At 47.7% G+C, this 26,862-nt stretch overlaps 2 protein-coding genes and 1 long non-coding RNA gene across 6 annotated transcripts in view; 2 read left to right on the forward strand and 1 right to left on the reverse strand.

Annotated features, from left to right (window-relative positions):
* Positions 1-19,148, forward strand: part of LOC119180621 (putative peptidoglycan muropeptide transporter SLC46) — a 23,336-nt gene extending 4,188 nt beyond the window's left edge. For 2 of the 3 annotated variants that reach the window (XM_037431732.2, XM_075875409.1), the window contains exons 2-6: positions 3,623-4,667; positions 6,205-6,441; positions 13,896-13,979; positions 14,903-15,059; positions 16,075-19,148. In XM_037431732.2, the coding sequence (XP_037287629.2) occupies positions 3,623-4,667; positions 6,205-6,441; positions 13,896-13,979; positions 14,903-15,059; positions 16,075-16,159 (1,608 nt within the window). In that variant the 3' untranslated portion in view covers positions 16,160-19,148. Of the gene's footprint in view, positions 1-2,403; positions 2,674-3,622; positions 4,668-6,204; positions 6,442-13,895; positions 13,980-14,902; positions 15,060-16,074 lie in introns of those variants that run through there. The other variant, XM_037431733.2, reaches the window with a different exon arrangement.
* On the reverse strand, positions 19,014-26,694 carry LOC142774684 (uncharacterized). Its single transcript, XR_012886494.1, has 3 exons — positions 26,600-26,694; positions 20,663-20,748; positions 19,014-19,074 (listed from the first exon to the last, which is right to left on the reverse strand). It is a non-coding gene; the product is annotated as an uncharacterized LOC142774684 (long non-coding RNA).
* The window catches only part of LOC119180932 (lysosomal proton-coupled steroid conjugate and bile acid symporter SLC46A3), a 45,597-nt gene continuing 44,034 nt past the window's right edge, over positions 25,300-26,862 (forward strand). Inside the window, exon 1 of one of the 2 annotated variants that reach the window (XM_075875406.1) lies at positions 25,300-25,497. In XM_075875406.1, coding sequence (XP_075731521.1) covers positions 25,315-25,497 — 183 coding nt within the window. In that variant the 5' untranslated portion in view covers positions 25,300-25,314. Of the gene's footprint in view, positions 25,498-26,229; positions 26,352-26,862 lie in introns of those variants that run through there. The other variant, XM_075875407.1, reaches the window with a different exon arrangement.

The following is a 26,862-nucleotide window of genomic DNA, read 5'->3' on the forward strand; positions in this document are numbered from 1 at the left end:
GCTGTCAACTTTCATACTCATCAATAAACGCTAATCCCCCCCCCCCCCCCCCGCAGCTCAGATTTTGTAAACGTCACAGTTCTTCCGACATATAACTCTAACCCCCCCCCCCCCCCCCTCTCGAAAGCTCTGTAACTCAAGATAAGCTGACTCCGTTGCAATGCTGATACTCACGTTTTTTTTTTTTTCATTCGCCTAAGACTTAGTCCCTATATATACTACCAAGCATGTGCAGTACCTCTAATGTAATTCATTCTACCCCGCTGCCCTCCGAAGGCTTTGTACACCTAACGTGGTTTTGCACTGCCCCCAGGATCGGTGGCATTGCAAGCTTTCTGCACTTCATTTTGTTTTGCCTCACCTCAGTGATCGGTCCACCTTGACCCATAGAGAAACTCTATGCTTTGACCAAGTTATGGTGTCATGTGATGACCTCATATTGACGTCACTATCTTAAGTACTAAGCGACGCCATGATAGCGTCATCTGGTGACGTCATCAGGTAATTATTTTTTTTATCACTCGTGTGCCAGTGCACCGGCCGTAAAGGCCTGACCACACTTAACCGTTGCAGCGCGTGGTTTCATGACGCGACGCCCTCTCCTAATCTACTTGTAGAGATTGAGGGCGCGCGCCTGTACAAAGCTGCGTGCCCTTTCTCTCCACAGGAAGAGGGCGCGGCGCCGCGTCAAAAGCTTACGCGCTGCAACGCGTAGGCCTTGAAGTTTCGCGTTGACTTTCGCGTCGTGTACTTTTTAATTTAAAAACACTTAGCTGGCGCCAGCGCAATCAAATCTTCTTGTCGCCCTATCAGATGTCATATATCGCAACTAAAAAGAAGATAGCTGAAAAACGTTTCCGAGCGCGAGATGAGTCTGAGAGGGCGTAGATAATACGCGGGCAAACTAAACTGATCCACCAGTATACGACGTTCGACTGACGAATTGAAAAGAAAAAGCCTTCGCGTGATGACGTCCTTGCTTTCAACACAAATGTGTGCACCAGCAAGACGCGCGAAAAACGCGTGCGCGCTCTGAATCTGCATGCAGGCTAGTCAAGGTCTGCGAAAGCACGAGGTTTCTACGTGCCGACGAATGTATATCCCGCAATCTTAATCACCAAATGACGCCTCAAGATAACTCGGCTTGAATTGTGACAATACATGACACTGAACGGTACGCACAACTCTTTCTGCGCATTAACCGCATGCGCGCGTTTGTGTGCACGCACATAGACGCGCGTATGTGCGTGCAGACACACACACACACGGGCGGATGCCAAGTTGGTTCCTGTACATCGGAGCAGAGAAGCGTTTTCTGCCATCGGTCCCGGAGAGGTTCTGAGAATCGAGTCTGTTTGCTGATTGGGGCACCCCCACAGTGTGTGACTTGGAAGAACGAGTGAAGCCTCGTTCTTCAATTTTACACGATTTACACATTATGGAGTTAGTGTAGAATTCTGGGAACACCGTGTATAGATGACGCTCTAAAACATTATATGCGACAGTCGTGAAGTCAATGAGCCGATTAAGCAAGTGCGAATGGAACCATAAGAGAAAAAAGAACTGTTTAGCAACTGCAGCCTCTTGCAGCGTTTGTAACTTATACGGCCAAACACCATTTCGCAGGTTCGACAACTTCGATTGTCGCCCCGCCGCGGCGGTCTAGTGGCTAAGGTAATCGACTGCTGACCCGCAGGTCGGGATCGAATCCCGGCTGTGGCGGCTGCATTTCCGATGGCGGCGGAAATGCTGTAGGCCCGTGTGCTCAGATTTGGGTGCACGTTGAAGAAACCCCAGATGGTCGAAATTTCTAGAGCCCTCCACTACGGCGTCTGTAATAATCATATGGTGGTTTTGGGACGTTAAACCCCACACATCAATCAATCAATCAACTTCAATTGTCAGCAAGCATTGCGACAGGGGAAGCTCGTGTGCACCGAGCACACCTTTAAGAACCATGCACCAGTGGTCAAATTGATCCAGAATCATCCAGCATTGCTGTTTACGTATAGGATAACGGATATTTTTCGCAAGCGCTATATCGTAAGTACACATAGCTGTTCTACACTGATTGCTGATCAGTGCGACCTGCCGTCCAGTAAGGGCGGTCGTTCAACAGGGTGAAGTGAGCAGCGATAACGGCTTTCATTCTTCGCGTTATCGTTATACTTTCACTCGTGCGACCACGCAGCGGAGACACAATGCACGCGCAGCTGCAACGTGCGTCAGACCCACATTCGTTGTTTGATTTTTTTGGCCTTCTTTTTGCTCGCTTACAATGTATACAGCGAGCAAACGCGCAAGCGGTCCGTATCTCGTCGCACGGAGTGAGTGAGTGAGTGAGTGAGTGACTGCAACCGGCTTTGCAAGGCAAGTACCGCAGCAGCGCTCGCGCCAAGGGCGATTACTGAGCTGTAACGGGACAGCCTGGTCACGTGAGCGAAAAACTTTTGCCGTGTCACAACTGCAGTAGCGTAACTAGTCAAATTGAGATCAGAACGTAACCAGAACGAAGCCAGTCGTAATGAGATGCGTACCCGACTCTTACAGCAAAACTAACAAGTAAAGCACAGCTGCGAGTCACCCGCAACAGCCTACTGGCCTTTGCATTAGGCTATACCACCTGGAAAGAATGTAACAATAAGAACCCCTCGAGGATAGAACGAAACGAAAGTGAGTACATTCGTGCATGCTCGTTTCTTGCTTTTTTTTTCGAACTATAGACAACGGAATTATATGAGCATCAGGAAGCTTCGAAGGAAGAATCAATTCTATACAAGCGGTTCCGCTTGAAAAAGCGTTTTGTGAATGCGTGAGATTCCTGAAAAGGCCTGCGCTTCGATGACCACAAGAAAGCAATATACTGAATCGTCCAATGGCAGCCGCACCAGTCGGAGTCTCATGCGGAAGCACGTCGAATTATTCCCTGCGAACACCTCCTTTATAAACAGATGCACACAATGCGCGGTTGCGTCTTTGTAGACATGTGACGTCACATTCGCGACATTCGTGTGGCAATATATTGAGCCAGAACCAGTGGTGCGACAGAGTCACGTGATGGTAAGTTATACCCTTTCATGATACGAAACGCACCGCTCTTGTCGCGTGACTATGGGCCTTCGAAAATTGACGTGGCGACGCCGGTTCACGTTGCTAACAGCGACGTTAGGTTCTGATGGGTAATGATGAAATACTGTTTTTCCAGAGAGGCATAGATTTGACAGGAAATTCGGCGCCTGATTAGAAAAAATGCAATTTAGACTTGTTTTTTAAATAACAAACCTAATATGCATGCGAATTTAACAATACAGATTTTCAAGGAATAATTTATCAGTATAAATTCATTTAGCCTTTTCACGTGTCTCTTCAAGTGATTGCATACGTACAACGCGCAGACACCGTCCTCACCGCGTTTAGAGATGTTTTATTTAGTGCGAAATCACTCTCGACGAGTATTGATGTGGAGCGCACACAAATCTTATAAATCATGTGCGAGCACTTGCGACCGACAGGCTCGGAATCGGCGGGACCCAAGCTACCCGTCAAACCTGACTTATCAGTTGTCTCAAGAAACTTTTTGCACAAAAGTGAATTAATTTTCCATTTTCTTCTGCTTTAACAGAAGGAGAAACCAATCAGAACACTTGGACCACCTATTCTCGAGATGAGCGCCCAACTCGATGCAGAATCTCAGGCCGAAGCGCCCGACGACTCACGTTCCAATTCGCTCGACCCCCACAAGCCGTCGTCTCCCATGGACTGCACCACCGGGGACACCACCGGACCGGAGAGTAACAAGTTCGTCGGCGACGTCGACATCAAGAGCGCATCATGTTGGCGTCGCGCCCTCGACGCCTTACTGGTTGCCAGGCTCGAGATATACTTGGCACTCTACCTGGTGGCGCGAAGGATGAGCGCCACCGTCATCCAGGACTTACTACTCCAGAAGTCGTGCCTCTACAAGCTCGCCCAGAACGCCAGCGTCTGCTCGCACCTGGACGACTTCGTGGACGTCAAGGACGAGGCTGAGCAGTACGCGAGCACGACGAGCATGATGCGCGCCGTCGTCCTCCTGGCGCCTTCGGCGGTCATGGCCATCTTCGTCGGGCCCTGGTGCGACAAGTACGGCTACCGAACGCCGCTGGTGAGCGCCATGCTGGGATTCATGACCAGCACACTAATCGACATTTTCACTGTGTACCACATGGCGACGCCGCTCTACGTGAACATACTGTCCATGGTTCCGGACGGCCTGTGCGGAGGACCCATCAGCATATTCACGGCCATCTGCAGTACGGCGACTCTGTCCACTAGGGAGGACCGCAGGCGCATCAAGTTCTTCGCCATCAGCATAGCCATGTCGCTGGCCGGTCCTTTGGGCAGTTACGTGGGTGGCCAGGTGTACGGCCGCTACGGCTGGACGCCCGTGCTCTTCGCGTCCTTGACGCTAGAGTTGTTAGCGCTCGTCTGGACCTTCGCGGCCATCAAGAGCCTCGCCAAGCCCGAACACGCGAAGGACGGGCTGTCGCTCAGGTTGAAGAACTTCGTCCAGCTGAAGAACCTGATTGAGAGCTTCAAGAACGCGATGAAGGTCCGGCCCAATAAGGGAAGGCTGCAGCTCTGGTGTCTTCTCGGGGCCACCTGCTGCGTCATATTTGACCTGTCGGGTGAGTATACATGTAAAAACCTCCGATCGATCGGTGAAAGCTGTGTGAACCTAAAAGGGGAAAATTCAATTCGTGGACTCTTATTGCAGGGTACAACGACCTCTATCCTACAGACGTCGTTTATACCAATATTTGATACTTACTATCAGCTAGCACACTTTCCAATATAGTGTGTCAGGCGAGGGGGTGGCCCTCCCCGTGCCCGCACCCTCCCGCCATGCATACATAGTGCAAAATGACTATTTATCTACCCTGCCTCAACTTATATCAGGGAGGTGCCTTGAAAAATTTCTACGTACAACCCTGCTGTCAATTAGGCGCCTAGACATGACTCCCTGTATTCGAAAAAATACAGAGTATAATTCAAGCCCAATGTTCTTTTCCATGCTAATGAGGTACCTGTCCATTAGTTTTGATGAAATCTAGTTCGTGCTGCAGAATTTGAAAAACATAACACATACGTTTCGTCCGAAAAAGAGCACCCGCATTGTCACAATTCTCTCGATTACAAAAATATGGCCTCCGAGAGGTTGTTTCTTAGGCATACCACGTTTTAGTTAAATCCTTCTGACGAATCAGGGAAGGCGATCGGACGTGTTCTTTCACTGAATAGGCAGGTGTACACAGTTTAAATTCGCTTGCAACGAAAGCAAGCTTGGATCGGCGAATACTTACAAGCGACACATCGTTTTTAGGTAACAGTGCCATTATCGGCTGTTTTGTTCTCGATTTCACCTTCTTAAACTTCTGTTGCAGACTTATTGCAAGTAAGTGGCCCGCTTGTATCTTTTTAGATGCGAAGCAGCTCTTTGACTAGCCTGTGTAACGCTGTCCCGTACGTCCGCTCAAACCTCCTCACCGCAAGTGTTGGAGCGGTGCCAAGTAGGTCAAGTCGCTGCTGTGCGTTGATGTTACTCTCTCCCTTACCTGCAGCAGCTGCCAGCCCCTCCGCCCGCTCGCAACACATTTCTTTCTTGCTTCACCCTCTCCACATCCCGCAACGATCGACGGCACATCGATAAGAAACACTACACAGATTTAGTTGCGCGTCCACAGCAGCCGTGGGGACGCGGCCTGTCATTGAAAACGGCTAGCAAGCTGCGTTCGTACAGCTGCTGCGGACGCGCAACTAAACCTGGCTACTCTTAAGGCTCGTTTATCTGCGCTGACACACGAAATCAAACCCGCCTCGCATGTCTTTGCGTTTCAAACAAACGTTTACTCGAGTAAACGCTACACCAAGTTTCACTTCAAACAATTCTCCCAGCAACCACGTCGACGCCCGTCTCAACCGTGTCAACGCAATGCGCATTGCTGCTGCTTCGCATCCCATAAGGGTCCCCTTCGAGGAGACTGCCCATAATTTATCGTCAAACGGCTTTCATCTGCAGCTACAGCAACCGAAGATTTGAACTCTTCTTTTACGAACAAAACTGAGTTTTCTAGCTGTAAAACGACGCAAATTGAGTTTTAGCGCAATTTGAAACCGTGTACGTCGCAGTGCCGGTGGTCCACGTACGCGTGCTCTTTTTTGCAGCCTCGGGAATCGCTTACTACTATGTGCGCAAGATGTACTCCTGGACGGTGGCCTACTACTCAACGGTGCAGTACGTGTCGACCGTAGTTGGCGTGGCCCTGAACGTGCCCATCGTCTTCCTCTTCGTGAAGGTCCTCAAGATCAGCGACCCCGCCATGGCGGTCGTCGGCTCGTGCTTCGCGGCTGCGCAGATGCTCATACTGGGGCTCGCCTTCGAAGAATGGCTGTACTACTTGCGTAAGTAGCGCCAATCCGTTCTGTACGCTGTACTACAATAATGAAGGAAAGGTCTGTCGGCGACCAAGAGAAAACCACACCCTTTACCATTGTCGTAAATGATGCGGGGTGGGGGGGTCAAGCGATCACTTCTGATCGCTTGACTGGGGCTGGGGCTAGCTGGGGGGGGGCATTAGCCTTTTAACCTTGCAAGTGTCACCCTTTCGTGATTTATCTTTTAAACATCACCTCTTTCAAATATCAGACGCCTGCCCCTGCAGTTTACAAGCATGAAATAGGTCTATACGGTCGTAATAACTATTCTTCCGCACATCGGCGAACCTTAAATATGTGTACACGGCCGTCGGCAAGGGGCGCTTAAAAGGGGCACCTGCCCCTTTAAGGCTCAGCAGCACTTGCCTTCACCCAAGCTACACCAGTGCTCTCCCCCTCCCCCAACCGCGAAGCAACACCTGTTTGCACCCCTGAAGAGAAAATCCTGCCGACGACTGTGCAAACATACTGTGGTAAAAGGAGTATACATTTGAGCGTTGTGAGAATTTTATCTGGTCATTTTAAGGAGTACCTGACCTGAGAATTTAGCAATAATAGCACCGAGAAGTTACTTGTCTCCTGCAGCAGTCGTCACGGTCATAATAAATTACCGCAAATTAAAATCTGATCAGCAAACAAAATATTATTTGACCATTGCCAGCAAACCATTTTTTTTTTCGTACACCAGTGTTAGCCAGTAGAAGACAGGAAAACACCCTTCTTCATACACTTCTTAAGCGTTAAAAATGGTTAGTGCACATAACTATACAGCAGCGCGGTTAGTCGGCTCCATTGGTGACTCACCTTCATAATATGCGAGAAAAAAAAAAAGTCTTCCGGGACACAGCACAGCCAGCTGTATGCCCCGACATTCGCAGAGCAAGGTGTGATGCTAGAGTTCTTTATTGCTCTGTTTTTTTTCGATTACAGGGGAAAGAAAAAAGAAAAAAAAAGAGACGGGGCTGTCGCACAAAGCAAGCTGTGCTGTTTTCCGGTCTCCATATAACAGCGGGGCCGGCCAACATGATTCATACTGGGGCTTTGACCTCGTGTGAGATAAAGCGCAGTGACAGATATTTATCGTTCGGTATAGTTTAAAAGCCGACCTGGCAACTTGGTCAGTTCAGCGGAACACCGCAAAGTGGAGAAAAGGTCGTAAAACGGAAAATTGCCATCACTTTTGCAGCATCAAAATACAAGGAATCCGCACGCATGTTTCGGAATGAAGAAGCTTTTCTTTTTTTTTAGTTGATGAAAACTTAGCCTTGGTATACGAGGCTAGATTCCGCGTCCAATGCATTGTCGCGGCAGATGACACAGTGACTGGCCTGATGGCATTAGGCAATATTTAGCGAAAAGTGACACAAGAATCAGAAGGGAGGACACAAAACGAGCGCTCCCGTATCATACTTGAGTGTCACAGCGCTAAATATTGCCTAACATTTTACCAACAAGGCGCCGTTTTATTCTGGGCCATATACATTTATTCCATCGGGACCTTTCACGCCATTTTTCAATGCGCGAAGTTACGCCTACGGCTACAAAACAGGTGACAATAATTGCGACCAAGGACCGCTGGTGTCGCATTGAAAGAACTGCGTACCTTTATTCACTCGGAAAGCCGGGAAGCAGTGGCGGCGGTCTTGCTCTCTGGATTTCGTGCCGCCCCCCAATCTCCGACGGCAGCGCTAGCCACCCTAGCAGCGCAGCTCTGGCCGACTGGGGCTCCCCCTACGCCATCTCCTGCCGCCGAGCTCTCGCTGAGTGGTGCCCCGTCCCCGGACTCCTGCGACCAGGTCCATCTTTCCTATCTCTTCTTTACTTCCGTCGCTCGCTGTCGCTGCACCTCGCTCTCTCCTTCTTCTCTCTATATATACCTTTTAATCCTATCTTTTTAATCCCTCCTCACCCCCCATCCCTTGTGAGCTACTGTTGATGTGTCGCACTCTGGTGCAGACAGTTACGGGGCTCATTTTCCTCTTCTTTTCCCTTTAATAATCACATAACATAAGCAGTGGCAGGCCTTTGGGAAAAGCACGTCACCCGTTCATTTTCACTTCTGCATCCATAGCTGAGCTCATTTTCTGTTGGTGGTGGTACTGGTTAGAAGATAAGAAAAGGCACCTAATTTCTGCAACCCGGTCGGGAGCACGGCGCAGTGCCTGCGGGGAAGGGAAAAGGGAGAAAAGTGGAAAGAAGAGTAAAGATTAAGTGAGCAGTGGCACGATCGTCATCAACACGAGCAGCAGTTCAGAAGCAAGGGTAGGGGTGGCAAGGGGCCCGTCCTCAGCGGTAGGCCACGATTCCCGTCTCGTCCAGGAACTCCACCAGGCTTCGGAGCGGTCGTAGATGGGGACGAGATGGGAACAGTAGGTGCTCTAGGGTGGTGGCAGGAAGGCCATGTCTCTGGTAGGCTGCGGTGACCCTCGAGCGTTCCTGGGCCAAGGCAGGGCAGGCACAGAGGAGGTGCTCGAGGGTCTCGGGGTCGCCGCAGCGGCTGCAGGCTGGGGAGGCGCAGCATCCCTTGAGGTAGCGGCGGGCCGCGGTCCACACGCATCCGGTCCGCAGCCGCAGCAGGTTGGCTCGTTCTCTCCTGGTGAGGCCTGCCTCAGGAAGACGCCTGGGTCCCCGCCCATTGGCCACCCTCTTGTCCGGGTAGACCGAGGCGAGGAGCTTCTTGATAGGGGCCTGCGAGTAGTCTCTCACCGCCACGGCTTGAGTGATGGGGGTTCCCAGCTGGTCTGCTGCCTTGGCCAGTGTGTCCGCCTCCTCGTTGCCAGCTATGCCCACGTGAGGGGGCAGCCAGTGGAAGGAGGCGGACGTCCCGGCTGCTGCTAGGGCCCGGTACTTGGTTGCCAGGAGACTCCCCGTGAGCCCGGCACGGTGATGATTGGCCAGCGTCTGCAGGGCTGCCTTGCTGTCACACAGGACTGCGACCAGGTGTAGCCCTGCCAGCTACGCAGCCGTCGAGCTCGCCGGGAAGGGTAGTCGGCACTGCCTGCTGATGGCCCGGGATGGGATGACGCAGGCGGCCGCCGCTGAACCGTCTGGCATGACGGATCCGTCAGTGAAGACCTGGAGCCGCCCTGCCAGTTGCTGCTGGAGCTTGGAGACGGCGGCCTGTTGCAGTGCTGCAGCAGGTGTTCGGCGCTTGGTTACCCCATCCAGGTACAGGTGGACCTCAGACGGCTGGTGGTGGGGTGGTGGAGGGGCACCGGGACTGGCGGGTCCGGGACCATCTGGTGGTAGAGTGCACAGAGACTACCCATCCGTGACCTCGGCTGGCTGCGAAGTCGCTCCAGGAGGGTTCTGCCGTCGGCAGCACGGTGTAGGCGGTCTACGTGCCCCAGAGCACGCTGGAGCATGTGCAGGGACAGGGGCCACTCTCCAGCCTCGGCCAGGGTCGCTGCCACGGGGGAGTTCCTGGGGAGCCCCAGGATGGCCCTCGCTGCTCTCCTGTGATGTCCCTCCAGGTCCAGTCTCCTGGCAGGGCCACCAGTGGAAAGGCGTACAGCAGGACTGAGGACGCTGAAGCCTGGTTGAGTCGAAGTGCCAGCTTGGTTGAGTAGCCGCATCCACGCTGCTGCAGCTTGCTGATGGCTCCCTGGACACGCCGTACCTGTGTGCAGGCAACCTTGGCAGCTGGGACCCAGGTGAGACGGTGGTCGATGGTGAGGCCCAGGTACTTCACCGTCAGCTTCCAAGGCAGGTTGCGGTTGCCGACCCTCAGCTGCTTCACGTAGCGTCGTGCTGCGGCCAGCGGGTGAATCAGCAGGGCCTCGGTCTTGGTTGCGGAGACCTTGAGTCTGATGCCACTCAGGTAGGCAGACACCGCATCCAGGGCCGCCTGCAGTGACGTCCTGATGGCTGGAATGGACCGCCTCGGTCCCCGGGCCCAGAGTGCCACGTCGTCGGCGAAGACAGAGCAGCGGGCCGGGAACCTGGTGCCTGTCAGAAGAGAAGCGGGGAGCCTTGCCATCCCTGGGTGTACTGGTCTCCTTTCCGACTCGAACCCGGAAGGTCCTGCCGGTCAGGAAGGCAGTCACGAAGCTGCGGAGGCACCCGTGAACGCCAAGTCGGTCCAGAGACGTCTCGACGACCTCGTGTAGGAGACTGTCAAAGGCACTCTCCACGTCCAGCAGGAGCAGCATGGCCACGTCACCACAGCTCTTGGCATCCTCAAGGGTGGCGACGACGTCGGAAATGGAGTCGGCTGTACACCGGTGGGCCCTGAAGCCAGTCAGTTGTTCCGGGAAGAACTCGAGTTGGCCAACAATCCACTCGAGTCGCTCCAAGGCCACCTTCTCCAGCACCTTGCAGGGTGCTGAGGTGAGAGAGACTGGCCTGTACGAGGAGAGGGCCATGACTTTCTTCCAGGGCTTCAGGATCGGGGTGACGACCGCAGTGTGCCATAACTCCGGTAGGACCCCACTGCTCCAGACGTCGTTGTAGTACTGGCAGCAGGTGCTGGCAGCCAGCTCCGTCCAGGTTACGGAGCATCTGGAAGGTGACACCATCAGCTCCCGGGGCACTTCGTCTTTTCGATCCTGCAAGGGCAGCCTCCAACTCGTGTTTCCAGATGGGTTCCCAGCACAGCTCTTGTACTTGTGCGGCTGTCCACCCAGGATGGTGGCAAGTGGCAGGATACTGCAGCGCAGCAAGGGGAGGTGCAGCAGGCAGCTGGGCAATGTCCCTCGCAGAAAACTGGTCGGCCAGCTGTTCTGCCAGGTCCGCTGCCTGGATGGAAAGGTGGACTGCCAGGGACATCACTTGGTTGAACGGCCGTGGCACCATCAGCAGGCACTTCAGCAGGTGCCAGGCCTTGGTGCCATCCCGTGATCGGTCGATGGAGGCGCAGACGCCCACCCAGCCCTGCGTCCTGCGCGCTCGGGCGTGGCGTCTGCAGGCGGCGTTGACCTTCCGGAACACTGTCCAGAGCTCTGGTTGTCCCTTCTTCAGAGCCTGGCGTTCTGCCCGCCTCTGTGCTGCTCTCAAGGCTAGGTGCCGGATGTCTGGAACAGGCTGCCCTTGCTGTGCCTTAACAGCGACGGTTGCAGCCCGGGCACTGTCAGCCACCAGCTGCATGAGGTCCTTGTCACCGGTGTCCTGCCTGAGCAGCTGCCGGTATACCCGCCAGTCTACCACACGGTACTCTCGATCCCTGGGGGCCTTGCCTCGGAAAAGGGTCAGTAGGATGGGCAGGTGGTCCGAACCCGAGGTGTCCGGGAACGGTGTCCAGGCGTACCGGCAACCCTCCGTAGCCACGCTGAGGTCTACGGCTGTGATGGTGCTGTTGGCTCCGCGACACAGGTAGGTGACGGCCCCTGTGTTCAGGATCACCAGGCCCAGCTGCAGCACGACGTCTTGCACCTCTCGCCCTCGTACGTCGGTCCTGCGGCCGCCCCAAGCTGGATGATGGGCGTTGATGTCTCCACACAGCAGGAAGTCTTTCCCCAGTTGGTGCGCAAGCTGCCGAAGACACTCGGGGTCCCATGGTTCCTTGGGTCTGATGTAGACGCTGGCCACCGCGGTGTCAACACCGTCGAGGCGGACCCGGACGGCGCAGCACTCGAAGGGCCCTCCGAGCAGGTCGGCCACGAATACCTTTGCCTGCAGCAGGTCCCGCTTCTTGTAGATGGCACAGCGGGAAAGTCCTTGTGGGTGGTTGTCGTCCAGGCAAGGGGCAGCACTGCAGTCGGTCAGGGTGCAGCTGGTCCGGCTGCTGTAGCCGACGTAGCCTGGAAGTCGGAGCTGCTCTGCGGAGCTGCTGAAGCCGATGCTATTAGGACACATCAGTGGACGAAACCGGATGTCATAAGTGCCTGTGTTTGTAAACACAGGGTCTATAGATACACTGTCCTTAAAACACTATACTTATACTATGAAAGGGTCTATCGTACACTATACTTTCTCAACGCTCTTGCGAACTGGACATTGTGCCGACGCTACGCTGAAAACCATTTCTGTGACCATGCAGAGACAAAGGCGGGCCGAGAGGAAAGCGCGCGAAAACCAAGGCCACCGAAGATCGACGAAGATTGGCTCATGTGTACTCGGTTGCTCCCTGAGAAGCTTGCGAGTTTTATAGCGGTCCTTGCGTGCATGGGCGCGAAAGGCCACTACCCGCGGGGATAGTTCAAGTGCGTGCCATTCGTCCTGTCGAAATGTTCAGTACTGCAAACACACGTACCTACAAGGCATTGAAGCCATTGGGAGAACGCGCCGATCCAGGGATTCCGCCCTGGCATTTCAACAATGGACCGTTACGACACGATCATGAGATCGCGGGGGACGGAAGGTATTCAGACACCTGGAGTGTAATATGACAGTTCTTTGCCTCAGCCGCATGAATCCAACAGCAGCAAATGGAATGCAAAATAATAATGTCTAGGCGGATGATTATTTCTCCATCTTTTTACTGAAAGCTCTCGAAAGTGCAAAGACACATGTGCACATACAAAGAAGAACACGCAGAATTCGACCTTAAACCACCTCTTATGCAAAGACAACGTCGATTCCGGAACTCGTTTGAACATGGTGAACAGGAAGCAGTGAGAGGGGGTGCACAAATATCAAGCACAGTCCCCCTCGATAATATACGCAATCCATCAGGGATGGTCTCAACCAGCACTGGAGGATGTGAAAGAGTTTCAGGCTAAGCCGCTGCACCCCAAAAAATCAGAGTTATATATATGCGATGAAACTAATAGGATGACGACTGTGTCAACGAAGACTGTGCCTTCAAATAAACATGAGACATTAGAGCACTGTGCTACAAAAAAAATGGCAAAAAAGTCACGTATTTTGGGAACCAATGTTATGCGAAGCACGCGGATAGAAGGCGACTTGGTTGCAACATTTTAGGCGCGGAGCACCTCTTGTGCGCGGGCATGTCACGCATCAACGGGCGCTACAGTGAGCAACTAAGGCACCTAAATGCTTTCCTCCTCCCTCGCCCCAGCTGCGGGTAGAGATAACTGGCAGGCATTCCAACAGTGGTGCACAATGGCTCATTCAGGGGCTGATTCCAGCATGTCCTTTTCCACGATGAGTGTTGTCGTGCTGGACAAGAGGACGTCGTAAGAACTAATTTCGAGCCATCTATCATGTGGTAAACAGAGCTTTCTTCCTTTCTTCAAGAACCACTATACCACCACAGCGCACCCCTCCAACAGGAAGTCTACCCTGTTGCAGTGCTAATCACACAATTTAAACTCATCTCAAGATGGTTTCTGTCAATACTGTTTGTGAGTGCCCATTTCTGGCATGATTCCCTAATTTTTGTACTAAGCACACATTAACCTTTCACTATATTTGTCTGTGCTTTATAAGTAGGCGGTCATTTGCATGCATCTAAAGCCTGCCACTAATTTAGTCAAGTCAACAAACCAATACACAATGCTATATGCTCCCTTGCGCAGAATGTCTTGTTGGACTTCCCACTTTCCTTGGCCAGGTAGGCATGAGGACCCATCTGTCCAAGCTTGTGGCACCTGACGAAGTCGGTGAGTGCTGTTACCCGAGGCATACTGTGAATTCCACTGGAGGTTCAAGCTTGTTTCTGTGTTGTGTCGCTGTGCTTACTAAGGTGGTTCGTATACAAGGCATTCACCCATAAGCGCTAGTTATACCGCAGCTCTGAATAGCATGTTGCAGCAGCCGTACGCCTTCAATCAAACACTGGCCTGCTTTCAGGGCATGGTAGATGCACCAATTCGTGGGATTTTTTTAAACAACACAGAAGCTGTTAGATCAGATCGTAGTAGCAAAATTGCAAGGCCTTTGTTCTTACATTTATCAATGAAACCCCGCAATGTGTCCTGATCCCTGCATTCATAATAATTTATTAAAATTAAAGACTGATTTTTAAATATCACTTTATTGCAATTAGGAGGTCACTTAGTAGCAAACTAAAAAAGTTAAAATTGCTTTTCTCTTTGTAGAGCAACAGGAAATCCAATATGTCAACATCGGCTCAATGATTACAAATAATCTCACAGCCCGCTTGTGTTGTTTTTAAAGACAATAAAAATTGAGAACCTGCTAGGCTGTCCTTGGTACTTTTATAAAATGCGCAGTATAAAGAAAAGGTTCGGGTAGTCTGATGAAGACAATGTCAGAAGTCTGTGACGTCGTGTGGAGCTGGTGTGGGAACTGCGAGCTACATTTTTACTTTGCATTTCATTTTTAATTTCCAGACCAGTGCTGCTGGTAAGAAAATTTTTCATTTTCAGCATTCAGCAAATGTAAACGACTGATATTAATTAATTTTGTCAATCTTTAGCATGGCTTCAAGATGTAATGCAAGACAACTCTGGCTGTGTTGCATTGAATTTTACATGTTTCAGAAGTGTAAACTACCATTGTGTGCATTATTTAAAAATTTTGAACAAGTCTCTTGGACATACGCTACACTGTTTCTTCACAGGCAAGGTGTTCTCACTACTTGCCTCATTCGAATCAGTGGTGCCTATAATTGGGGAAGTGCTACTCACCACTATATTCAACCAGTCTATTGGGTTCCTGCCTGGAATGCCTTACCTGGTGGCTGCTGCAGTAACCTGCATAGCCGTCGGCCTCACTTCGTAAGTAGAAGCCACTCCCTCCCAACATTTATTATGCTATGTGTTGTAGGGTCGGGCACATTTTTCCCAACCACACAGCTAAAATGGTTAAGCTTGCTTTAAAACAGAGCAACAATTACAATGCCAAAATAGCAGTAAGTTCTTGTCAGTAGCTCAATCCAAACAGAACAGTTGAGGCAGCTCCGCCTCGTGAAATTAGTGGACACCTTAAAAACACACTAACCAAGCCACTAAATGCGCGGGTTGTGATAACTTATGAGAACTTTTCAACTGCAACAATTTTCAGAGATAAAGGCGTGATATGTTCAATTATGGCTCAAGGCCTGCTTGAAGAAATAAGCAACGAGCTTGACTGTGGCGCAAAATACATTTCGTGATAAAGGTTAAAGGAGTGAGAAATGATGTGCAAACTTTGGACATTTGACATTACTTCCTTTCCCTGCACTTTGCATGAAACATATTCTGCACAACTGTCAAGTATACCTAAGCAATATAAGCACCAACCCACCCCCCTAAAAAAAGTCCTTTTGGAAGCAAGTAGCTTGTGAATTGACTAAGCGAAATTGTTTGTAGCAGTAAATGATTTCCCAATGGGATCCTAAAACATTTCGGATAACATTGTCAAATCAGTACACTAAACAAGTTGAGAATTTGTGTTGACAGCTTTCATGTCAAGCCAGAAAACTACCGCTCCTGTCGTAGCCACTAGAGCACAGGTGCTTTTGTTTACGCGAATTTAGCACGTTCTTCCCTAATAACAATCTTGAGTAACTCCCGGAAAAATGCATAACGCATAAATTTGCCCACTGATTGCACTATCAGTAGAACAGCAGATAACATTGTGATATATCTGTTTTATGGTGAAGTTATGCAGCTATAAACTTGTTAAAGTAAAAAGAAGTTCCAATATTCGCAGACATATTCACCCTTGCAGAGTCTGAAATTTTATGAGTAAACAAATGTCATTAAACTATTGGATATGCTCCCGAAATATGCGCACTTCTCTTACTCCCAGGTACGTCACCAGAGTGCATCGGCACAGCATTAGGTATGAGGAGATGTCGAAGTCGGAGATATCCACGGGGCCCATTAACGACTGAGGGGACGGCAGGCCTGCATGCTGATGAACAGCTTTAGCGAGACACGCCAAAGTGCTTGGCAGACGTGCATAACGTGTATTTATTGTACACGCTGTAACAGAGTTTGTCACCTTTTTTTTGGCATATGCATCAGTGACGGCTTCCCCATGAATTGAGGTGTTAGCATATACATCACTGCCATTGACTCATTCGGCATGTAGACGTTGCTGCCTCGTGAAGACGGTTATCCAATTTCTTTACAACGGCATTTATGTTTCCTAGCCATGGCTTCAAACATTACTTGAGCTCGTGAAGTGCACTTACCTCCACGTTTTTCCATTAATATGTATACATTAGTGCTACAACACACTGTATTCATAGAATCTTCAAAACCATTGTAATTATAGCACCTATAGACTGTGTACAGCTGTGAAATTTGTTATTTCCATAATTTTGTTTTAATGTGACATTACAGCGATCTTGTCAGTAGGTACTGTGTAGACAAACCTAGTGATCAAACGGGATCAAAACTAGCAAAACAACTATTTGTACAGAGTACTTAAGTCTAACGGGCACATTACTGTACATACGTGTGATCAAAGTAGTATGAATATTCATTTTATCACCTGGGCACCAAAGAATGGAAAAGGCCTTGAGGCCTATGCTTTCTTAAGAAGCACAGACATGGCCTTTTACTCAGTTGGAACTTAATTCTCTAACATTCCTCTCACAGTGAGTTTTGGACAATGCTGTCCTGTGGAGCTTTTACACAAACTGAGGAATTAACAACAGGTGCACATGGTGAATACTTTTGTCACTGATCACTAGCAGGACATAGAAAGAGGTCTGAATATGGACAACAACCTGTTTTACTGAGTACAAAGTGACGTATTTCCGTTTGATTTGGAAGTTACGCATAAAAACCTAGTCAAAAAATTTTTCTACACACAGCTGGAAGCCAGCACTTTACCTGGCCCATGTTGTTTTCTGTAGCCTCACCTTCTGTTGCCTTTCAATGCACGCACAAAAAGTTATAACTCACTTGTCAATATGCTGTTTATGAATATATTGTATAGTATATACTGTCTACTAGACACATGAATAGATATTGACAGGCACCAACTGTTCATACTGTGCAATATTTATGCGAGTAAAAGCACCTGGCCATTAGTACTCTCTCATACTTTTCAAGGAATATCCAGTAGATATTTGAAATTTGTGAATTTATTAATGAACAAGGAATCTATTGTGTTTGATATTGATTGGAAATGTGGAAGTTGCCATGTTTTCAGCAGGAAAACAAATTTTATTTCATCATTGCAACCAATGCACAATGATTAAAATCAGCAATGCGATGATGAAAAGTCCTTCAAGTTCCTTCGATTGCAAGGAACTGTGAGGTTGCATAATTGCAAAAATGCTTGTAGAAACAAGCTTTGATCAAACAGCACATTTATTTTAACCAATTTACTTATATACCCCATGTTTTATTTTTTTATCCTCCTAGTCACGGTATATTTCGCTGCTTGGTATTCAGACACAAATATTATCGTAAGTGCAAAAAACAAAAGGAAGGGTTATTTTATACCCTCAATGTACTTAATATTTATTTAATTTCACTCTTTTGATTAATTAACAAAGTGAACACAGTCTTCATGAATATTTTCTGTATTTAATTTTAATGCTCCATCAGTCTTTCATACTCATCACAATCACCTATGGCACAATTGCCGTGCGGTTTCGTACATTCGCTCTCTGTAACAGGTCTGCAAAGTTTGTTTTCATTCATGCAATGTGTGTACAATGTGTCATCTACATTTTTCCCCCTTTAAACCACTTCTCAGAGATGGGTGCTGGGTAACAATGTAACAAAAATGTACATGTTAATAAAGGTGAATAGGTCCGAGATGGATGAAACTGGGATAAATCGCTGTTTTAGGCTGCTCTATGAGCGTCAGGGGGTGTGAAGCCCTCCGAATAGTCAGCGTCATTTTCGTAATCCTCGCAAGAACAAGTAAGAGGAGATGCTGATTACGAGAAGGACAGACGGGTTTGAAAGACTGAGAACTTGGTTAGTGCTGGTGAATACCTAGGACAGTTCTGGCACAGTGGTGTTCCTGAGCACAACATTACAGAGAAATTCAACTGCAGCGAAGTCACACAAGAAGTTTCTGTATTTCATGCTGCAAGCATGGTCTCTACTTTTGCTTATAGTGTAGTACTTTCATTGGACATGCACTCTTAGCATTTTTTTTTTTTTTTTGAGGAACAGTTTAAGTAACTACGTAGCCAAGAGACTGAGAATAGCCCTGTTTTTAAAGAGCAACAGCAAACATGAAAACAGAGTTTGGTCGAAGTGATACTCAGAGTCTAGTAGGTAAGTTTGTCATTTCCGCTTTCGTCACGTGTACTTCATTCTACCTTCCCGAGTGGGCTTCAAACAATAAGCTGGGTCTCACAGCTCAAACAATAATAATCAAGAATGAAGAATGAACAAGATTTGCCACAGAAACAGCACATTCGGTACTTTTCTTGATTCAAGAAATACAGCCGCTCCCCCATTTAAGAACAATTACATACACTTTTCTCGTCACGAATGTTTTCCAGGTGTGCCCTCATCAATTATTTTCTGATTTCAGCGGAACCAGCTTTCAGCGATGATGTGCACTGAACATCAGCCAGCTTCTAATTATGTTGAATCCACAGTAATGTTAACCATTTTTACAATAGCAAATTTTATAATACTGCAACTTCTTTGAAATACAACGTAATAATTTAATGAAGTGTTGCACACTTAAGGAAGAGCAACTTTTAAATACAAAGCTTCAGTCATCAAGATAAGCTTGCTAGTAATAGCACCTTGGTCTGAAAATTTATACCTTTGGCTCCTTAGTCACAGTCTCATGTCCTCCATTCAGCGTATGTTTCACCAGCTCCTGCAAGAGTGCAAATGTTTTGTAAAAGTGCTCCTCGATCTTTGACAATAAATTACCATCCTTTTGCCATAGAACCGAATGTATATTTCTTCTCTTACCTGCTCAGCAAGAAAAAAGTCGGATGTATTTGCACTTGAAATGTTTCAGGCTGGAGCTTCCTTCACTCCACCATACTTCTGGATCTATTAATAATGCAATAGCACACATTCTAGTTTCTTGAGTGTTAGTGAGAGCTATTGAGTGACAGAGGTGGGGTAGAATGCATACGTGTGCCAAGTGTAAGCGAGCGTATCCTCACATAATTTGATAAATGCATGACAATTGGTGCATCTTCGCTTTACATAGCAGAGAAAGTGAGAGTGTCTGCAAAGCACCTAAGAAAAGCAGCTGCAAGACTCTATGATGTGATTTGCCTCATGGAGAGAGAGAGAGAATAAACTTTTATTTGAGCAAACGAATTGTGCGCCCAAGGTGGGTGGCCTCCTTATTCCAGGTAGCCGCGGGCCTTCGCCATCTCCCGCGCCCGTCGAACCAAGCTGCGCTGATTCTTCAGGCCTGGGTCTGATAACTGGGCCTCCCACAGCTCTTCGGTTAGTGCTATATTGCGCATGTTATTTTCTGCACCTTAATCTTTAATGTTATTTTGTATTTTGTTGCAAGTTCTTTCAAAGTAAATACCCTCACAAGAGTGAGTACAAAGTTACCAGTACATCGTTTTCTGCAAATTTCTAGAATCAAGCTGCCGAGTCACAGCTGCTTTTTGTCAATACTGCCACAACTGTGCTGAGAGCAGTAACTAATACCAGTGTCATACAGGCACTTTTGCTCACAATCCAGGCCAAACCAGATCAGATTTCTTGTTCATGATCAACAATGGTTGCTGCTACATGATTGAGCCTTGTCAGGATTGAATCTGATAACAATCAAAAGTGTTCGTGTAACATCGGTATAAAATACATCCCAAGCCTTGATTTGTATGAAAGAAGACCAGTGGTCATTCATTATATTATTTTTATTATCTTAATATTTATTCCTATATTCTAAATGTGTTTTTAAAACCTGTTCTTCTGAATGTGTTTGCATTCACCACAGGAGTCTAAACAAGGAATCACAAGTAGCAGCTTTGAAGCATTTGCTGGGACAAAGTTGATTATGAAAATTACTTGATATTGGCTCTACATAATTATCTGGTACTGAATATTTACAGCTAGATAAAGTCTGTTGTTTTGCTAAAGTACGCTCTTCGCATTGAAGACAAGTGACATTTGTTACTGAATGTTCAGCTCAAATCACTTTTGGAGTTGGGGTCGGTCTATCTCTTTTTTGATATTTCTAGATGACACATAACGCCAACATTTTAATGATTTTCTTAATTGAGTCATATATACTTTCATATGCTACAGCCCACTGATCATTTGTTGGCTTCTATTTATTTAAATCCAGACTAAAGTCAACCATTTTGCCAATGGTAAATTCCATAATATTATAATTTATAATTAATGCAATGGAATCACTTGAGTAAAAATTTTCCTAGAAAATTTAGAAGTGAGCGTGCACCGAAGATTTTCGTTTGTCCTCCCAGACATACCTGTTATTCGTCTAGCTCCTCGAGAATGCCATGTACGCCCACTTCAGGCTCCCAGTCAAGCGGCCTTCCACGCTAGCCAGGCGAGACTGCAGAGTGTGTTACCCGATACGAAGCTTAAGCTGCTACATGCGAGCACTTAGCACGCCCATGAGCTGGCGGCCACGGACTTTAGCCAAAACACCAAGGCCCCATCAGGGTGTTACCAGCCGCAAACACTTGAATGCTGCCTAACTGAACGCAGACACACCCAAAGTTCTCGACCACGCACCACAACATTTTTATCACAGCGCCTTTCACGAGCACAAGCGCAGGGTAAGTTTGTTTCTTTGATTGATTGATATGTGGGGTTTAACGTCCCAAAACCACTATATGATTATGAGAGATGCCGTAGTGGAGGGCTGCGGAAATTTAGACCACCTGGGGTTCTTTAATGTGCACCCAAATCTGAGCACACGGGCCTACAACATTTCCGCCTCCATCGGAAACGCAGCCGCCGCAGCCGGGATTCCAACCCGCGCCCTGCGGGTCAGCAGCCGAGTACCTTAGCCACTAGACCACCGCGGCGGGGCAGTAAGTTTGTTTCTAAAAGGACAATTTTGGGGGCCCCGTCGATACATAATGAACTAATGATAAAAAAGTTACTGAGCATGAGAAAGGATGCAACACACAATTAAGAAAGATACACAAAGAACGACCTTCTCGTTTTTCATGAAATATGCAGATATAGCAATAGCACATGAGCGGATGTGATCAATAAAAGAAAAATACACAAAATTTATATGATAGCAGATTCACTAACTGATATACATGTTGAGGTAACCAAAATCATATGAGTATAGAGTGACAGATGGTTTGTCAACGCACTACTTGTGTACCTTGCTTTTGCGTTGAGTGCTTTGTTGCGCTCAGTAACTTTTGATCATAAAGCTCGTTTTTTCGTAGAAGTATCGAAGCGTGTTACTTTTGAGCAGGTTCAGAACATTCAGGAATGAAAGGTCGTACTTAGACTATAGTAAGACAAAATTAGATGGAGCACAGCGTTGCACTACAGTTGAGTGAACACTTATGCGAGCTGTGCAAGTCTATTGGTAATCTCTCACATATTTTATGGTTGCACGATCACAGATATTCACGTCTGAAATAATCTCTTGGGTTGGCAGACGAGGAGAAAAAATTCAAAGGATTTGATTCGATATTAAGCAGAACCAATGGGGTTCAATGGACATCATTTAGGATAAGGATAATTAAACAGTTTACTGTAAGCCACATTTGCCACTATGTGGCATAGCCAAGCCATGGTGACATGATGTGGAGGCACGTATGGATGCCGGCCACTTCATCAGCATTCATGAAGTGACGAAATAATACAGTGACATAAAACTGCGTAGAGGCGTACATGTTGTACACTGAGCGCCCAAACACTGAGAAAGAACTGCCTGCCTGAAGAGGACGGTGACTTGCTAGGTACTCCTACACATTGCCGATGACACATGCACGTGAAAGATATACGTATGTCGAATATTTACGCAAATTTGCTAGGTACTCCTACACATTGCCGATGACACATGCACACGAAAGATATGCGCATGTCGAATATTGACGCAAATAAATAAAATAAATAAATAAATGTCGTGGGATCAAATTCCTGCCGACACAGCCATATTTCGATGAAAAGAAAATTGTAAGGGTCTGTGTGTACATTAAAACACCAGGCTACCCAAATTTCTGGAGCCGCCCACTGCGGCGTTTCCAAAGTCGTGTCATTGCTTAGGGGCGTAAAATCTATGCGATTACCCTACACATCGGCGACAATGGTGGGTGCTGTGTTCAGTGATGCCAAAGAAGGTGCAGCAGGCTTGCTGTCCAACATATATACAAACAGTTCTTAGTGAATTCATGGCAAGCGCAGAGTCAAAAAGCATGCTCCACTGAAATTAGCACGCGTTGTGGGAAGGCCCAAACACTGGTATGTGGTTATAACGCTGCCCAGACATTATCCAACAGGGCAGAATTATCCGGTTGGACATACACGTTTGCTGTTCATGCAGTACCACTACGTTACGAGCAACAGTGTTGTAGAGGTAGCAGATTCGTTAGAGATAACGGACCGTCAGGGGTCAGCGCCACTGTTTCATGGTGCTCTTGTGTTGCCGTGTTTGTCGATAGACATCAGTGCACCTTGCGTCGTCATCGACGGGGTCGTAGAGGCGCTGTCAACCTCCTCATCACTACTGTCGCTGCCGTCGCACAACGCTGCCGCCTGTCGCGACAACACATCCGCGACGATTGCCTCGTCGGTGAGTTCATCGCAGAACGAAGCAGCACTGTCTGCCGTCAGGAAGTCCTCTACCGACGCGACACACCCGCTATCTGCATCAACAGTAGCGACGTGCTCCCAGAGCTCCGTCAGATCCGCAGTTTCCGTCCAACATATATACAACTGCTGTCCAACATATATACAAACAGTTCTTAGTGAATTCATGGCAAGCGCAGAGTCAAAAAGCATGCTCCACTGAAATTAACACGCGTTGTGGGAAGGCCCAAACACTGGTATGTGGTTATAACGCTGCCCAGACATTATCCAACAGGGCAGAATTATCCGGTTGGACATACACGTTTGCTGTTCATGCAGTACCACTACGTTACGATCAACAGTGTTGTAGAGGTAGCAGATTCGTTAGAGATAACAAACTGGACCGTCAGGGGTCAGCGCCACTGTTTCATGGTGCTCTTGTGTTGCCGTGTTTGTCTCAAAATGAAACGCAGACCCTCGTTGGTCAGTGTACCGCACTAAGTGGAACCCAACTTGGGTCACAAATGCCTACCAGCAATGGTACAGAGCTCTAAACGCCTACCACTACAGAACTCAGACTGCAAGCAGTAGATCACAGTACTGATTAGGAGAATGAGCATCCGGTGTCATACATACCATCAGCCTTTTAAGGTACCAGGATTATGACACCTTTTTTGAAAACCCACATGGTGCTCTATGGGCCTGCGTAAGATGATTTGGTCTGCTGAATGTTGTTGTATTTATATTTTTGTTTCTATTGGTACTTGCTCTGCATCACGTGCCCAGTCCAGAAGTTTTTTTTGAGAAAGCACCACAACTGCTCATCTGCCGGCATTGATGGTCTAAAACTGAGAAACCGCACCCAATCGTCGCTGATATTGTATTGGCGGGTCAACCTTTGACCATCATGTTGACGAAAAAAGTGCAGTGTGTCACCCGGTGTGTTGTGCGAGTAGTGTGCGGTTACGTCGACAGAAGGAGATGGACTGCGTGTCTTCGTGTGGCCTAACGCTGAGATGTTTTGTGTTGTTTCTCTGCTTTACCGCTAAGAATAAAAGTTCTCAGTTCAAACTTGACATTGTAGTTTTGTCTTTCTTCAATTGTTCACACTTTTGCATTAGACGACCCAAGTCATCTGGGCATATATAGATTCGGTGACTGAACCATGCATAGTAATGAGTTAGTGGTTAGTGGACGCATCTGATGATAACATCTGCTCAGTCACTCGTTCTTCTATGGTCGTAATCGGGTATTCCGGTGTGGTTGCTGCGGCATTCGAATTTGAACACACAATCTTTTTTGGGGGGAAGCAGGTGAGGATCGTGTTCGACTGGAACTTCAGCGAGATGGTATTGGTGAAGCAGCTCATCGTTAACGCAGAGTCACGCCGTGGACACCAAGAAAGTCGTGTATCTCCACGAAGTGAATTATTACGAGTGGTTGAAATACAGGGGATCGTTCGGTGTTATAGTAAATCCCTTCATCTCTTACTCCTGATATGGCCTGATCATTATTAAATGTAGCTGTGTAGCAGCACCAGATCTGGGGTGAGCCTAATCAGGATAGGCCCTGATCGCAATCAAAAGTGTCTGCGTGAAACTGGTATAAAAGACATTCCAAGCCGTGATTTGGATGAGTGAACACCAGTGATCATTAATTCAATTTCCTTCGCCTTAATATTCACCGAATACTTGCATGGAAACCTTTTGTTCCAAATATGTTTGCATTCGCCACAGGAGTTGGAACAAAAAAGCGCAATGGTCAGCCATAGAGCGTTTGTCGAACGAAAGTTCATTACGAAAGTTACTTGATATCGGCTCTACATATTTTTCCGACTATGACCAGTTACAACTGATAAAGTTTGTTGTTGTGCTGAATACACAGCTCTTGACACTGACAACACGTGACATTCGTTAGTGAAAGTTCAGCTGGGATGAATTTTGCAGTGAGGGTCTGCACATCTCCTCTTTGGTGGTGCAAGACATGATGAAGTGTCAACAATAAATTAATTCAGACGAGCGCACTTTCGTACGACACGGTGCACTGAACATTGGTCGGCTCCTATTCGTTTAAATCCACACTAAAGTAAACCATTTTGCTAATGTTAAATTCCATTATATTGTAATTCGTTTGAAGTGCCAAACAATCGCAAAGACGTAATAGTTTCGCTAAAAAATTTTTGGAGCGAGAATGTGCAAAGATTGCCTTTTCTGCTACCACACACACACACACATGTTATTCGTCTTGCTCCTCGAAAATCCCACGTACGCCCGTTTCGCGCTCCCGGTCACGAGGAGTTCGCGCCAGTCGGGCAAGACTGCCGAAAGCGCGTTACCCGATACAAAGTTTGGGCTGCCACATGTGCGCGGACTTCGCGCGTCACGCGAGTTTGGCGCCAGCGGACTTTAACCAAAACAGCGAGGCGGTGCCAGTCGCAAACACTCGCGATGTCTTCGAATGGCATGCAGACACATCTACTCTTTTCGACCAAGCACCACGGCATTTTCTCCTCCTCAGCGCCTTTCACGAGTACAAGTGCAGGGTAAGTTCGTTCTTAGAAGGACTTTTCGAGGAACTATAGTTGGTGCATTAAAAAGTTACCGAGCGCAAGACGCAAGCCACGACGAAAATAGACATAAACGATGTTCTTTTTTTTTTCTCGTGAAATCTCTACAGCCTTGGCAGAGGCGTAGATGCTTTCAATGAACAAACTAGCAGATTTAACTAACTGATATATGCGTCGAGTTATGCAAATTTCATTCGAGTACAGAGTGACAAACGATTCGATAACGCACCTCCTGTTTATTTTCCTTGTGTGTTGCGCTTGTCCTTGCGCTTCGTAACTTTTTTTATAATTAAATTCGTCCCATCGTTAAAATATAGATGCGCGCAAGTTACTCCTGAGCAGGCTCAAGCATTGACGAACAGAAGGCAGTACTTGGACAACAATAAGACGAAATTATTATTTTTAGACGGGTAGTATATAAATAGTTGTATGCGATCTGAGACGGAGCTCAGCATTGCGCTACGATAGAGCGAACACCAAGGCGAGCTGGGCAAGTCTTTGGTTAAATTGGAGATATTTAAATCATTCACTTTAAGTCACAATTTACACTCCACGGGAGAACCAAGCCGTACGTAGAGGCTCGATATGGAGGCGAGTAAGCAGACCTTGCACATCGACACACAACAAGGAAAGCCGGCCGCTCCATGAGCATTCACGGGGTGACTACAAACTGCGTGGGGGCGTACGCGCAGTACACTGAGCGCCCGAACGCCGAGAAAGAACCGCCTGCTTGAAGAGCGCCGGTGACTTGCCCGATTCTCCTACTACACACTGCTAAAGCTACTCCAGCCGACATGCCTTCAAACAGCATGCGTAGATTTCGACGAATCGTAAGTTTTCTTTGATTCCGCAAGTAGCGCAAGTGGATCCGTGTCGCTTCGTCTGATGCGATGTTCTCGTCACCGTCGTTAATTTTGCCAGCAGTAGAAAAACTAAACTTCTTTTACGTGCCAGCGATGACACTTCTAGCGCTGTCTTTAATCACATTTATGTGGAAGAAACGAGCACCAAGTGGCAATCCCTGTACAGCCACTGAGAAGGAAAGAAATTTATAGTCCCGAGAGTGTCATATACGTACCTGAACTTGCCACGGAAACATAAACGCAGAGTTTTTTTTTACGTAAACCACGTAAACACTAGCGCGCGCTTTGTTTGTAAACTGAGAACTTGCAGACAAACGTTTGCGGACATTAGCCGATAACTCGTAGTCCACTTCGTCGCATTTTTCTTGTTTGAATTATTTACAACCATTTATTTGTGAAAACAATACTAAAATAAAATGATGTACAGAATTTATTGCAATATATGCTTTAAAATAAAGTGTTCATTTTCTTACTTTTA

This window comes from Rhipicephalus microplus, chromosome 10, assembly GCF_043290135.1.
Source record: "Rhipicephalus microplus isolate Deutch F79 chromosome 10, USDA_Rmic, whole genome shotgun sequence".
NCBI lineage: Eukaryota > Metazoa > Arthropoda > Arachnida > Ixodida > Ixodidae > Rhipicephalus > Rhipicephalus microplus.